Source organism: Ranitomeya variabilis, chromosome 4 (genome assembly GCF_051348905.1).
Source record: "Ranitomeya variabilis isolate aRanVar5 chromosome 4, aRanVar5.hap1, whole genome shotgun sequence".
In the NCBI taxonomy this organism is placed as follows: Eukaryota; Metazoa; Chordata; class Amphibia; order Anura; family Dendrobatidae; genus Ranitomeya; species Ranitomeya variabilis.
In genome coordinates, this window is record NC_135235.1 from 771,569,972 (window position 1) to 771,583,465 (window position 13,494).

Sequence of the window (13,494 nt, forward strand, 5' to 3'; positions counted from 1 at the left end):
CCCGTGGGGTCCGTGAGGACTGGAGTTTGGGAAATACTGATCTAGAAGAACATAGGCTGTGACTGCAAGCTATACCGGCTGGAGATACCAAAAGCTGTGGGCCAACCAAAAGTTGGGAGACAGTGGGTATCGCCTGGTACGGAGCCAGTGGAACTACTGATCTCAGATTGGGAACTTGTGGACTGAGGACATTGTATGTTGGCCATATACCTGGATTTGTTGTACAACCATGGATGTATGGAATTAAAAATAGTTGTATGGTGAAAAAAAAAATTGAAGCAAAAATTGTGGTCAGTTCTGTACTTAATATCCCCTATCCGGGTATATATGGTCCCCATCCTGATACACATGGCCCACTCATCCCTACCCTGGTATGTATGGCTCCCCCCTCCCTACCCTGGTATGCATGGACCCTCATCCCTACCCTGGTATGCATGGCCCCCAACTCGTCATAGTATGCAGGGCACCATCCTTATTTTGGTATGATTGGCCCCAGGCCTGGTATGCAGTGCCCCCATCTCGTCATAGTGTGCATAGCTCCCATCCTTATCCTGGTATGCAGGGCCCTCATCTCATCCTGGCATGCAGGACCCCATCTCGTCATAGTATACAGGGCACCATGCCTATTCTGGTATGATTGGCCCCCATCCCCGTCCTTTTATGCAGTGCCCCCATCTCGTCATGGTATGCATGGCCCTCATCCTTATCCTGGTATCATTGGCCCCCATACTGGTCCTGGTATGCATGGCCCAATCCTTATAATTGTCCACCCAACCCGATCCTGCTATGCCTGGCCCCATCAGAAAACAAAAACAAAAGAAACATTACACTTACTGACCCGGTGCTCCCTTGCAGCGTCCTGCTCCAATGCCAGCAGCTGCTTTATGCTTGCAAGCAGTACATGGCAGGGATGTCATGCACTACACACAAGCAGAGCACAGCTGCGGTGAGTATTCATTGCACTTCAGTAGTGCGCAGTGTCAGCCGCTGGCTTCCTGCTGCTGCCGACGGTCACGTGTGCCGCTACTTAAGAGAAATGAATATTCATTGGATTCATTCATCAGGAGACTATTTATTACTGAACTATATTCAAGCGAGACTAGACGAAGAAAACCCTAAAATCATGTATCATGTTGTCCGAAACAGTCAGAAAACCAGCCACATATCGGCAGAATCCAAACTATATACTTTGTAAGTTTATACGCCACTCCACTGTCAGGAATAGATAGTATGTGAGAATACAGTATATACCGCTCAGGGAACACTGAACTTTCAGAGATAATCTCCATATTCATACTAAATAATGGCACAGATCTCCCAGACATTATGATTGCACACATCCCTAGTCTTTATAACGATATTGCCCTCATTCCTTGACAGACCGCAGCATGGCCATTAGTTAGGAGCTGCTATTGATCTTTGGAAGCAGATAAGTTTTCCCTGAGTGGTATACAGGGGTGGATTAAGGGTAGCCAGGGCCCCGGGCTGTTCAGACACTGTGCCCCCCCCCCCCCCGGTCATGTGACGGGGTCATGTGATGGGGGTCATGTGATACCTGAACCAGATTATTCCAGAAAAATGGCCGGGCCCTACTCTACTGTAACCTATTAAATATTTGTTAAAATATGCAATACAATTTAGGGATATTTTGACCAATATCACATACAAGGAGCAAATACCACCGCGCCATGTCAAGACCACATATTACCACCAGTGCCCGAATAATATCACATACAAGGAAGGAAGAAATACCACCGCACCATGTCAAGACCACACATTACCACCATTTGGTGACCAAATAGCACATACAAGGGACAAATACCACAACACCATTTCCAGACCACATATTACCACCACATAGTGACTGAATACTACAATACTGATCAGTAATAAAAAAAAACACAATACTATCAGCATAAGTGCCATTATACACAGGAGATCTGTACTTAGTATGCAGTGTCTGTGTAGAGGTAATACAGAGATCACTGGTGACATTGTACACAGGAGCTCTGTATATAATGTATAGGTAATACAATGATCACTGGTGACATTGTACACAGGACCTCTGTATATAGTGTATAGGTAATACAGTGATCATTGGTGACATTATATACAGGAGCTCTGTATATAGTATACAGTTTATAGTGTCAGTGTATAGGTAACACTGACTCACCAGTGACGCATCTAGGTGAAGTCCTTCATCTTTCATCCAGCACAGACCGCCATCACTTCTTCCAGCCAGGACTTGTCTCTGCAGGAAATAACACAGTTATCTCAAGCTCCGCTTGCAGAACACATTACTTAATTTTTCCCAACTTCTACATTACACCACATGAAGAAAACTTCAGCTGCCGGCCTCCAATTGGCTGGCGGCTGTTGTTAACTATTGACGTGCGGGCACGTCAATAGGAAACCGCCGTAAAGCCGGTATGGGCCCGGTGAGCAGATGAGACGGGGCCCGATGCGGGCCCCCCTCTGTCTGCCCACCGGGCCCATAAATGATACGCCAGTCAGGGCACGGGCAGTAAGCCCTGTTGGCGGTGGGCAATCTGTGTAGTAGCCCAGGGCCCCCCCACACCACTGGGCCCTGGGCTACCGCCCAGATTGACCCTCTTATAATCCGCCCCTGGTGGTACATATTGGGCCGTCTGAAAATGGAGTTTAGTCTAGGACAATTTGTCTGCACTACTAAATAACAGCTGTTATAATACCAAACTAGGGCAGTCCCTATAGGAGGAAAACACAAGAATTATACTATATTTTCACATACTATCTATTCCTGACACTGGAGTGGCTTATAAACTTACAAAGTATATTGTTTGTGGTCTGGGATCTGCCAATATGTGGCTGGTTTTCTGTTTCGAATAACATGATACATGACTTTAGTGTTTTTTTTTGTCTAGTCTCACTTGAATATAGGTGAATATTAAATAGTCTCCTGATGAGTCTCCTTTGGAGAGGACGATGAAATCCGTAGAAATGAGAGGCTTGGAGAGTGAGTGTGTATACGTCACCTCACCCTATATACTGAACTGTGGGGTACATGTTTTTTCTATTAGTCACCTTCTGACTAACCTTCAGGGGGTAAATTATAGGACTAGTTTTACATTTGGAATTAATAAGGTTCAGTTTTATCCTTTTTTTCAGCAAACGTGAGGAATGACAAGAGACAACCCATTTCAGAAGATTCATTTATGGTTAAAACAATTCCAACATTATGAACATAAAAAGGCTTCTCCCCTATGTGACGTCTCTGATGTTTATTAACAATTGATTTCCAAGTAAAATATTTCCCACATTAAGAAATTGAAAAAGGCTTCTCCTCTGTGTGACTGCTCTGATGTCTAACAAGATGCCATTTCCATTTGAAATATTTCCTACATTCTGAACAGGAATAAGGCTTCTCCTCTGTGTGAGTTCTCTGATGTCTAACAAGAAGCCATTTCCGGTTAAAATATTTCCCACATTCTGAACAGGAAAAAGGCTTCTCCCCTGTGTGTGCCCTCTGATGTCTAACAAGATTCCCTTTCTGGTTAAAACATTTCCCACATTCTGAACAGGAAAAAGGCTTCTCCCCTGTGTGGGTTTTTTGATGTTCAACAAGATTCCCTTTATAGGTAAAACATTTCCCACATTCTGAACAGGAAAAAGGCTTCTCCCCCATGTGAGTTCTATGGTGTTTAACCAAATCTAATTTCCATTTAAAACATTTTCCACATTCTGAACAGGAAAAAGGCTTCTCCCCCGTGTGAGTTCTATGGTGATTAACCAAATCTAATTTCTGGATAAAACATTTTTTACATTCTAAACATGAAAAAGGCTTCTCTCCTGTGTGGGTTCTTTGGTGTCTAACAAGATTCTCTTTGATGGTAAAACATTTCCCACATTCTGAACAAGAAAAAGGCTTCTCCCCTGTGTGAGTTCTATGGTGTTTAACCAAATCTAATTTCCATTTTAAAGATTTTCCACATTCTGAGCAGGAAAAAGGCTTCTCCCCCATGTGAGTTCTCTGGTGATTAACCAAATCTGATTTCCGATTAAAACATTTCCCACATTCTGAACATGAAAAAAGCTTCTCCCTTGTGTGAGTTCTATGGTGAGTAACAAAATGTAATTTCTTGTTAAAACATTTCCCACAATCTGAACATGAAAATGACTTATTTGCTTTAGGAGCAGTTTGTTTTTTAATGCCTCTTTTGTGACTTTGATTTTCCTTAGTAGCCGGTAACATATCAGAGGATGGGACCTGCTTCATAGGATTAGATGACAGATCTTTGCTGTGAAAGGATGATGATATATCTGGAGTAACAGCAATCACTTCAGCTGTATCTTGTACGATCTCAAAATCATCAGATTTAAAAACTGAAGATGCCAGCTGTCCCTCTGATCTCCTGGTACAGTCATCTGCTAAGATAAAAACAATTATTATTTTTTAATAAAATATCCTTGAGTTTTATATTTTTGAACATTTCTACTTAAACTGTCCATAAAAATGGCAAGCTATGTAAAAAAAACCCCTTTAATTACACTATGTAACAATAATTTTTTCTTCCTGGGTAGAAAGTGTGTTTTCCTAACCCGTTATGCATAAAACAAATAGAAAATAGTTGTTGGTCCACCAAAACTTTGCTTCTGTGATCAGGAGGACAATGACATTTTGAAATGTATCTGTTTACGGTAAAAATCTCGATTCTTGAATTGCTAGAATTGCGCAGAGGTTTCTACAATTTTCCAGATTTAGAAGTTTTTAGAAACTTTTAGAACTTCCTAGAACACTCTCAAACTGTTCAATAGTAGTCATACAAGTATAAAAGCATAGGTGACTCGAACCAACATTTCAGTTTATGTTATTGCCGAGTAAGAGAATAACGAATCATAGTAAAAGAGGAATCTTTTTTTTAGATGGCATCAAGAGGTTGTATGCGCCCAGCAGATGCATTTTGCTACGTGTGTGGACAATTTATAAAGACAAGAGTGAGAAAGTATTCAATGAATGCATGTCCTATGAAAACTGGTGAAGGAAAGAGCGCAAATAGTGTCTTAGCTGAGAAGGTTAATCCATAGGATTGCACTCACCAGATGTAGCCGAGTTGAATCATTGAAAGGATTTGCTGCAGCAGATCCACGAGTCCAGGAAGGACCAGCCGTTAGATACAGATTGGGACAATTGTGGTAAATTTCTGCACTGCTGAGTCACTAGAATTCCAGAATTATTAGTACATGTGGCTTTATTATTCTACGTGCTTCAGAGTTCAAGACTCCTTCATCAGGACACACCACCGGAACATCATGTCCCGGTGGTGTTTCTTAATGAAGGAGTCTTGAACTCTGAAACGCGTAGAATAATAAAGCCACATGTACTAATGATTCTGGAATTCTAGTGATTCAGCAGCGCAGAAATTTACCACAATTGTCCCAATCTGTATCATGAAAGCATGTCGTAAGATGTGTGAGGCCTACAAGGCATATTTCGGCACGCCTGTCAGGGATCAAGACAAGTCCTGGGTACCTCATTTCACATGCGAATATTGCAAAAAAACTCTTGAAGGTAAGATGAACAATTGCTGCTCATTTAGATGGCAGTGCTTTATTTTGTCGAATTTCAATGATTTAGATCTAGTACAGTTTAAGGAGTTGCAATTGACAAATTTTTCACATATGTCAATGCACTATAGTAAAATATGTATTACGTAATGTGCAAAATTTCATGCTTTTACATTTATATAATTAATTATATCTCATATGTTACAGGTTGGTACAGGGGAGAAAAGAGCCATAAAGTTTGATATCCTGCGAATTTGGCGGCAACTGACTGACCACTCAAGTAACTGCTACTTCTGCATGGTGGATCCTACCAAACGTAGCACAGGCAAGAATATGCCTCAAATCATTTATCCAGACATTCCTTCTTCCATTGCCCCAGTACCACACTGGCCTGAGATGCCTGTTCCAACTCCCCCGAAGAGGGATCAGCCATTTTCAGGAAAAAGCAGCAAGTTGGACAGCGAGAAAGATATTGGAGATCAAGATTACGTTTTCACAGATGCGATTGAGGAAAGAAGGCCATACTTTCCTAACCAGAAAGATGTCAACCAATTAATCAGATATTGTGAATATATCGTTGCCCAGCTGAAAAGTGGTGCACAAGTGGGAGCCCAACCCGTGAATAATATAAATATATAACTTGGCACTTAACTTTTGTTTATTTGAAGACTTTTAATGCAGTAAAGCAAAAATAAACAACGTTTCGGTCCTCACCGGACCTTCATCAGGAACTGCGATACATGATCAAAGGGTGCATAATTAAATGAGAATATACATACATGACAATGTCATTGGTACAAAATCATTCAAAGACACATGTAACAAATACAAAATCATAATAACAACAACAGCCAATCTGGCGTGATCTCCGTGCTCAGAAGCAAAGGAAGAATAAATAGAGAAAAGAGAGAGACTGATCATCTAGAAGTACACCGGACTGCTAGGTGCTGTTTAAATCCCAATATGGTGGAATATAGTGGAATATAGGATAGGCTACAGGGCTAGGTAATGTGGCTATATGAGGAGTACAGGGTATGGTGGCTTAGGTAAGTGGTAGGAGTGAGGAGACATACTGTTGCTATGGAGGGAATAACCACTGTGTACTTGCGAGTACTATAGTGGGTCCGTGACCGTGTATAGAGCCTAACCAAACAAAAGTAAAAAATAATGCAAAGGATAAGTGTAAGAATAATTTTAGGAATGCATATATGATGTATAGCTGTAGTGATTATGTCACTGACCAAAAACTCCCAGGTAAGGCAAAAGGTCACCCTATTACTTTATAATGTGTCCTGAGGAACCTATAATCGAAATTAAAATGAAGGCATAATTTGTCATATGTACACAGCTGATGATTGTGGGAAAAAAACAAAACAAAACATGGTTTATATTGCTCACTGGTAGAGATCTGGTGCCTGGGTGAAGGCGCTCCCTCCGTGTGTAATAGTGGGTACACTCCCACTAGCTGTCTGTTAGGGAGTATAGATGTACGCTATAAGGCCCCAAGGTTTCTCTATGTAACGGGTTCGCCCTAGTGACAACAATATTGTTATGGTCATAGGAACCAAGGGTGAGTCCCGTGGGAGATGGATAAGTTTGCGTCCTAACCAGTGGTGATTCAGTGGGCGTGAGACGATCTCTCCAACGTGGCATCCCGTGGCTTCTGTTGTCTTCTGTTGATCATGTATCGCAGTTCCTGATGAAGGTCCGGTGAGGACTGAAACGTTGTTTATTTTTGCTGGACTGCATTAAAAATCTTCAAATTAAACAAACGTTGAGTGCCAAGTTATATATTTATATTATAACCATTTAATCAGAGACCTTCGTCTTAGGCTACGTTCACATTTGCGTTGTGCGCCGCAGCGTCGGCGCCGCAGCGCACAACGCAAACAAAAACGCAGCAAAACGCATGCACAACGCTGCGTTTTGCGCCGCATGCGTCGTTTTTTTCACTGAATTTGGACGCAGCAAAAATGCAACTTGCTGCGTCCTCTGCGCCCCGACGCGGGCGCCGCAGCGACGCATGCGGCGCAAAACGCAAGTGCGCCGCATGTCCATGCGCCCCCATGTTAAATATAGGGGCGCATGACGCATGCGGCGCCGCTGCGGCGCCCGACGCTGCGGCGCTGGCCGCAAATGTGAACGTAGCCTTACCGAGTCCAATGCTGAGCTTCTGACATCCAGGCTCAAACAGTGGAACTTGTTGGATGAAAGTGTCCAAGCCACAGATCAAAGGAAGAGTCACCAAACATTTTCCAATGTCTTCTGTTGAGAAGATGGGTTGTGCTTCTGCAACAATATGGCTTATATTTTTGAGGCTATAGGTATCACGTGTAACCCGAGTGAATGGTGCCTATTCATAGACAGTTCATCCCGGAGCCTCAAAGCTGTGCTGTTTCACAACAGAAACTACCCATCTTTCCCTATTGCTCACTCTGTGTATCTCAAGGAGGACTACACCAGTATCAAGATGTTGCTAAGTGCCTTGAAGTAGGATGACTATGGATGGGAGGTCATCGGAGACTTCAAAATGGTGTAATTCCTGATAGGCCTTCAAGGTGGTTTCACAAAATTTCCTTTGCCTCTGTGACACTAAGGTGCACTATCACAGAAAGGACTGACCGAGTTCTCTGTGTGGAAGAGCAATGTCAAGATGGAGCCGCTGATAGAACCTCTGAAGATGCCGATGCCACCACTACACATCAAGTTAGGCCTCATCAAGCAATTTATCACGGCTCTTGACAAGGAGTCAGCAGCTTTCAAGTACTTCCAAGGTCTCTTTCCAAAGCTGTCCCGGGCAAAGGTCAAGCCTGGTATCGGACCGCAAATCAAGAAGATGGTAATACCTATTCGAAATTGTACTACAATCCAGTTGCCTCTTTTTCATCTCAGTTACAGCAGATTCTCATAAAGGCCCATGAGAATGGTATAATAGATAAAAAGATGTTGGAGGGGCTGACGGTCAGGTCCCCCAAGACTCCAACCTTTTATCTCTTGCCCAAAATCCACAAAGACGCTGTCGACCCCCTGGGCGTCCAATAGTGTCCGGCATTGAAGGTCTGTCCGATCCAATTTGCAAGTTTATAGACCACTTTCTAAAACCCTTGGTGGAAAATCTACCATCTTATGTACGTGACACGACGGACGTCCTTACTAGGGTCGACGGCGTCTTTGTGGACCAGCAGGTTCTATTGGTCACCGCTGATATTCAAACCCTATATACATGTATTGATCATACTCATGGCTTGGATGCGGTCCGTTTCTTCCTTGGGGCCTCCGACCTGGACGGCTCTGTATGTGATTTAATCCTCGAGCTCCTGCGATTTGTCCTCACCCACAATTTTTTGTGACGGTGACGTCACCACTGTGCTCTGCTTTACGGCCGACCGGCGCTGACACAGTCAGTCAGTGCAGGAAGCTCTCGGCAGCAGCGCGTAACCCTGTGGACGCCGGGGGACGTGACAGACATCAGAATGTGAGTATGTAGTGTTTTGGTTTTTTTTACTTTTACAATGGTAACCAGGGTAAATATCGGGTTACTAAGCGCGGCCCTGTGCTTAGTAACCCGATTTTTACCCTGGTTACCCGGGTGCTGCAGGGGGACTTCGGCATAGTTGAAGACAGTTTAAACGATGCGGAAGTCGTTCCCCTGATCGTTGGTCGCTGGAGAGAGCAGTCTGTGTGAAATCTCCCCAGCGACCACACAATGACTTACCAACGATCACGGCCAGGTTGTATCGTTGGTCGTGATCATTGGTAAGTCGTTTAGTGTAACGGTACCTTAATAGAAAACCTTGTTGGATGAACCAGTAGTGTGTGGTGTTCAACTTTTTGTTCATTCTGCCTCCCAAATATCGAATAAAAAGAAACCAATCATTGTTATGTAGGAGAAAATAATACCTATTCTCATCTCACAAAAAAAACAAGTCCCCACTCAGGTCCATCATGTCAATGGAAAAACTGAGGTTCCCACACTATTAGTGGCTCAAAGGCTGTTGAAAAGTAACAGAGTTTCTATAAACCAATCCAGCAAATTCCGCTCTCACTTCTGAGTCTTGCAGTATTCTCAAACAGCATTTGGGATCCCTGTATTTAGCAATATTATAGTGAGAAGAATCCACTTAATTTGCAGTGTGTGTCTCCTGGAGCACAATCTGGGCACTATGTGCTGGGTAATAAAATGCAAATGTGTAATTTTCACTCTCCAACATTCACTGTGTGTTAATTTCCGGAAAGTGGCTGTGGAGTCAAAACATTCATTCCTCCTACACACTTGGTCTAAATTGTTGGTATTCCTCGTTTAATGACAGAAAAACCCACAATGGTCACTGAAATAACTTGAATCTGACAAAAGTAATAATAAATCATGAAAATGAACAAATGAAAGTCAGACATTGCTTTTCAACCATGCTTCCACAGAATAAAAAAAAAATAAAACTCATGAAATAGGCCTGGACAGAAATGATGGGACCCGTAACTTAACATTTTGCTGCACAACCTTTTGAGGCAATTACTGCAATCAAACGATTCCTGTAACTGTCAATGAGACTTCTGCACCTCTCGACAGGTATTTTGGCCCACTCCTCAAGAGTAAACTGCTCCAGTTGTCTCGTGTGTGAAGGTTGCCTTTTCCAGACGATATGTTTCAGCTCTTTCCAGACATGCTCAATAGGATTTAGGTAAGGGCTCAGAAGGCCACTTCAAAATAGTCCAATGTTTTCCTCTTAGCCATTTTGGGGTTTTTATCTGTGTGCTTTGGGTCATTATCCTGTTGCAAGACCCATGAGCTGCGACTGAGACCAAGCTTTCTGACACTGGGCAGCACATTTCTCTCTAGAATCCCTCGATAGTCTTGAGATTTCATTGTACCCTGCACAGATTCTAGACACCGTGTGCCAGATGCAGCAAAGCAGCCCCAGAACATAATAGAGCCTCCTCCATGTTTCACAGTAGGGACAGTGTTATTTTCTTGATATGCTTCATTTTTCCGTGTGTGAACATAGAACTGATGTGCCTTGCCAAAAAGTTCAATTTTTGCCTCATCTGTCCATAGGACATTCTCCCAGAAGCTTTGGGGCTTGTGAACATGTAGCTTGGCAAATTCCATGCTGGCTTTTTTATCTTTTTTTTCAACAATGGTGTCCTCCTTGGTCGTCTCCCATGAAGTCCACTTTGGCTCATACGACAGATGGTGCAATCTGACACTGATGTTCCTTGAGCTTGTAGTTCACCTTTAATCTGTTTATACGTTTTTGTAGCTCTTTTGTTACCATTTGTATTATCCGTCTCTTTGATTTGCCATCAATTTTCCTCCTGCAGCCACGTCCAGGAAGGTTGGGTACAGGCCCATGGATCTTACATTTCTGAATAATAGGTGCAACTGTAGTCACAGGAACATCAAGCTGCTTGGAGATGGTCTTAAAATTATAGACATACATGTTAAGGCTAAGTTCACACGTAGCAGAATTGCCGCGGAAATTTCTGCAGCAATCCTGCGCCTCCTGCCGCAGGTATATCGCATGCAGACTTAGCATGCATATACCCGCAGAAAACTAGCGTTTTGCAAGCATAATTAGATTGCAGAATGCTAGAGTTTTTCAAGCGATCTGTAGCATCGCTTGGAAAACTGTTTGACAGGTTGGTCACACTTGTCAAACATAGTGTTTGACAAGTGTGACCAACTTTTTACAGCCTATGCAGCATCTATAGAAAAAGGTAGAATGTTAAAAATAATAAAACAAATAAAAAAAAAGGTTATACTCACCTCAGCGGCTTCCGTTCCTAATTGATGCTGTGTTCAGGACCTTCCATTGACGTAGCGGTCACGTGACCGCAGTCACGTGACCGCGACGTCATCGCAGGTCCTTCACACACACCACGGAAGCCGCTGAGAAGGTCGGGCCGCCAGAAGGTGAGTATATCGCTATTTTTTATTTTAATTCTTTTTTTTTTTTTTACCAATTATATGGTGCCCAGTCCGTGAAGGAGAGTCTCCTCTCCTCCACCCTGGGTACCAACCGCACATGATCTGCTTACTTCCCGCATGGTGTGCACAGCCCCGTGTGGGAAGTAAGCAGATCAATGCACTCCCATGGGTGCAGAATCGCCGCGATTCCGCAATTTTAATGAACATGCTGCGTTTTTTTCTGGATTGCGATTCCACTCAGGAAAAAAATGCAGCATGTGCACAAAAAATGCGGATTGCATTCTGTTACATAGGATGCTTAATGTTAGCGTTTTTTTCGCGGTTTTATAGCGTTTTTATAGCGAAAAACCGTGAAAAAAACGCACGGCCGGAGCTTAGTAAGTGTCAGGAAGCAGACGCCGGGGGACGCATGTAAGTATGTACTGTTTGTTTTTTTTACATTTTATGCTGGTAACCAGGGTAAACATCGGGTTACTAAGCGCGGCCCTGCGCTTAGTAACCCGATGTTTACCCTGGTTACCAGTGTAAAATATCGCTGGTATCGTTGCTTTTGCTGTCAAACACAACGATACACGGCGACCTAGCGACCAAATAAAGTTCAGACCTTCCAGCAGCGACCAGCAATTTCACAGCGGGATCCAGATCGCTGCTGTGTGTTAAATACAGCGATATCGCTAGCGAGGACGCTGCAACGTCACAGATCGCTGGCTATATCGCTGCGACGTTGCTTAGTGTGACGGTACCTTTATACACACCATGTCACCAAACAGCACAGTGAGTATCTGAGAACAAAAACCACTGATACATACTAATTAAATAGGTCCGATTACATGCCTTTTCAAGGCACTAGATCAATATGATCAATGACACTCCAAACTAGATAATTCCTGCACAAACACACGGAGCAAATGTGAAAAAAGAATTATTTCATAAAAATAACAAAGTTTATTGAAAAAATATTACATTAAAAGCAGTTTTTATCATGATTTTTCTGTGATTATCAATGACAAGGCACATAGAGAGCTTCTGTGTGAAGGACACAAAAACAGTGGCACTGAGAAAAAGCAGACTGGGCAAGCAGAGATCATAAATCTCCACCTCAATAAACTTCAATGCAATAGCAAAAAAGTGCACAGTGCAAATAAGGTGCAAACATTATACCAATTATCCGAAAAAGTAGAGGGCTTAATATGGCTTCACCTTGAAGGGACAATAGGAGAGGTGGGATATGTGGTTATTCCACCGTGGATAATTGGAATGGACCTTTAATTTCCAGGGGCCCGTGCTGCTAATGCTGCAATAGGTATAATATCTAGATTATGGTAATCTCCGTTCAAAAAAGCACCGTTTTGAGGAGATGTGCTGGTACACTTACTTAGTTAATCTTCTACCGATTTGATGGAGTATAGATAGGTTCCAGATATAGTCTTTGTGCTGATTGTAGCGTGGTTGTCTGGATATTTAATAATAATCAACACAGTCCTCAATTTAACAATCTAAGACAGGGCTGAGATTTACGTGTGGTACGTATATAGCTGGTCTTTAAACCAAAATAGCGGTACCTTGCTTGTTGGAGCGTTGTTAGTAATCTGCGGACCGTGGGGCTGTTAGTGGTGTTTACTGTCTTGCTGGAGTGCCGTTCCTAAAGGTGGACTACAGCCGCGAGTCCACCTGTAGATACTGCGCGGTGGCGGTAGTTGTCGGTGGCTCCAATCAAGAGGCGGAACTCACGCCGGAAGCAGCGACGTGCAAAAGGAAGGGGAGGAGCTGAGCTTGACGTGACAAACTAGCGAGGACAAGTGCCAATGAGATCAATGGGATAGCCAACGCGTTTTAGGGGAATCGTTCCCTCTTCATCAGGGCTTTGGTGCATTGGTACGCCCTGTCGCTCACACCCCTTCTATGCTAACTAGATTGCATGTCACCTGTGCCAAGTATTACTTGTCGCGGCGGAGGATAAACTTAGTATTGGAATGGTGTCTGTCTGAAAGGATGGGTGAATGGGCTGCATCCTACAAGTAATT

General features: G+C 43.2%; 2 protein-coding genes across 2 annotated transcripts in view; both read right to left on the reverse strand.

The window, feature by feature from the left end:
* LOC143768300 (uncharacterized) overlaps positions 1 to 13,494 on the reverse strand; it is a 401,106-nt gene that overhangs the window by 297,880 nt on the left and 89,732 nt on the right. The window lies entirely within an intron of this gene.
* Positions 3,184 to 13,494, reverse strand: part of LOC143767132 (uncharacterized) — a 57,809-nt gene continuing 47,498 nt past the window's right edge. The window contains exon 7 of the mRNA XM_077255155.1: positions 3,184 to 4,407. Coding sequence (XP_077111270.1) covers positions 3,299 to 4,407 — 1,109 coding nt within the window. The 3' untranslated portion in view covers positions 3,184 to 3,298. The remainder of the gene's footprint in view (positions 4,408 to 13,494) is intronic.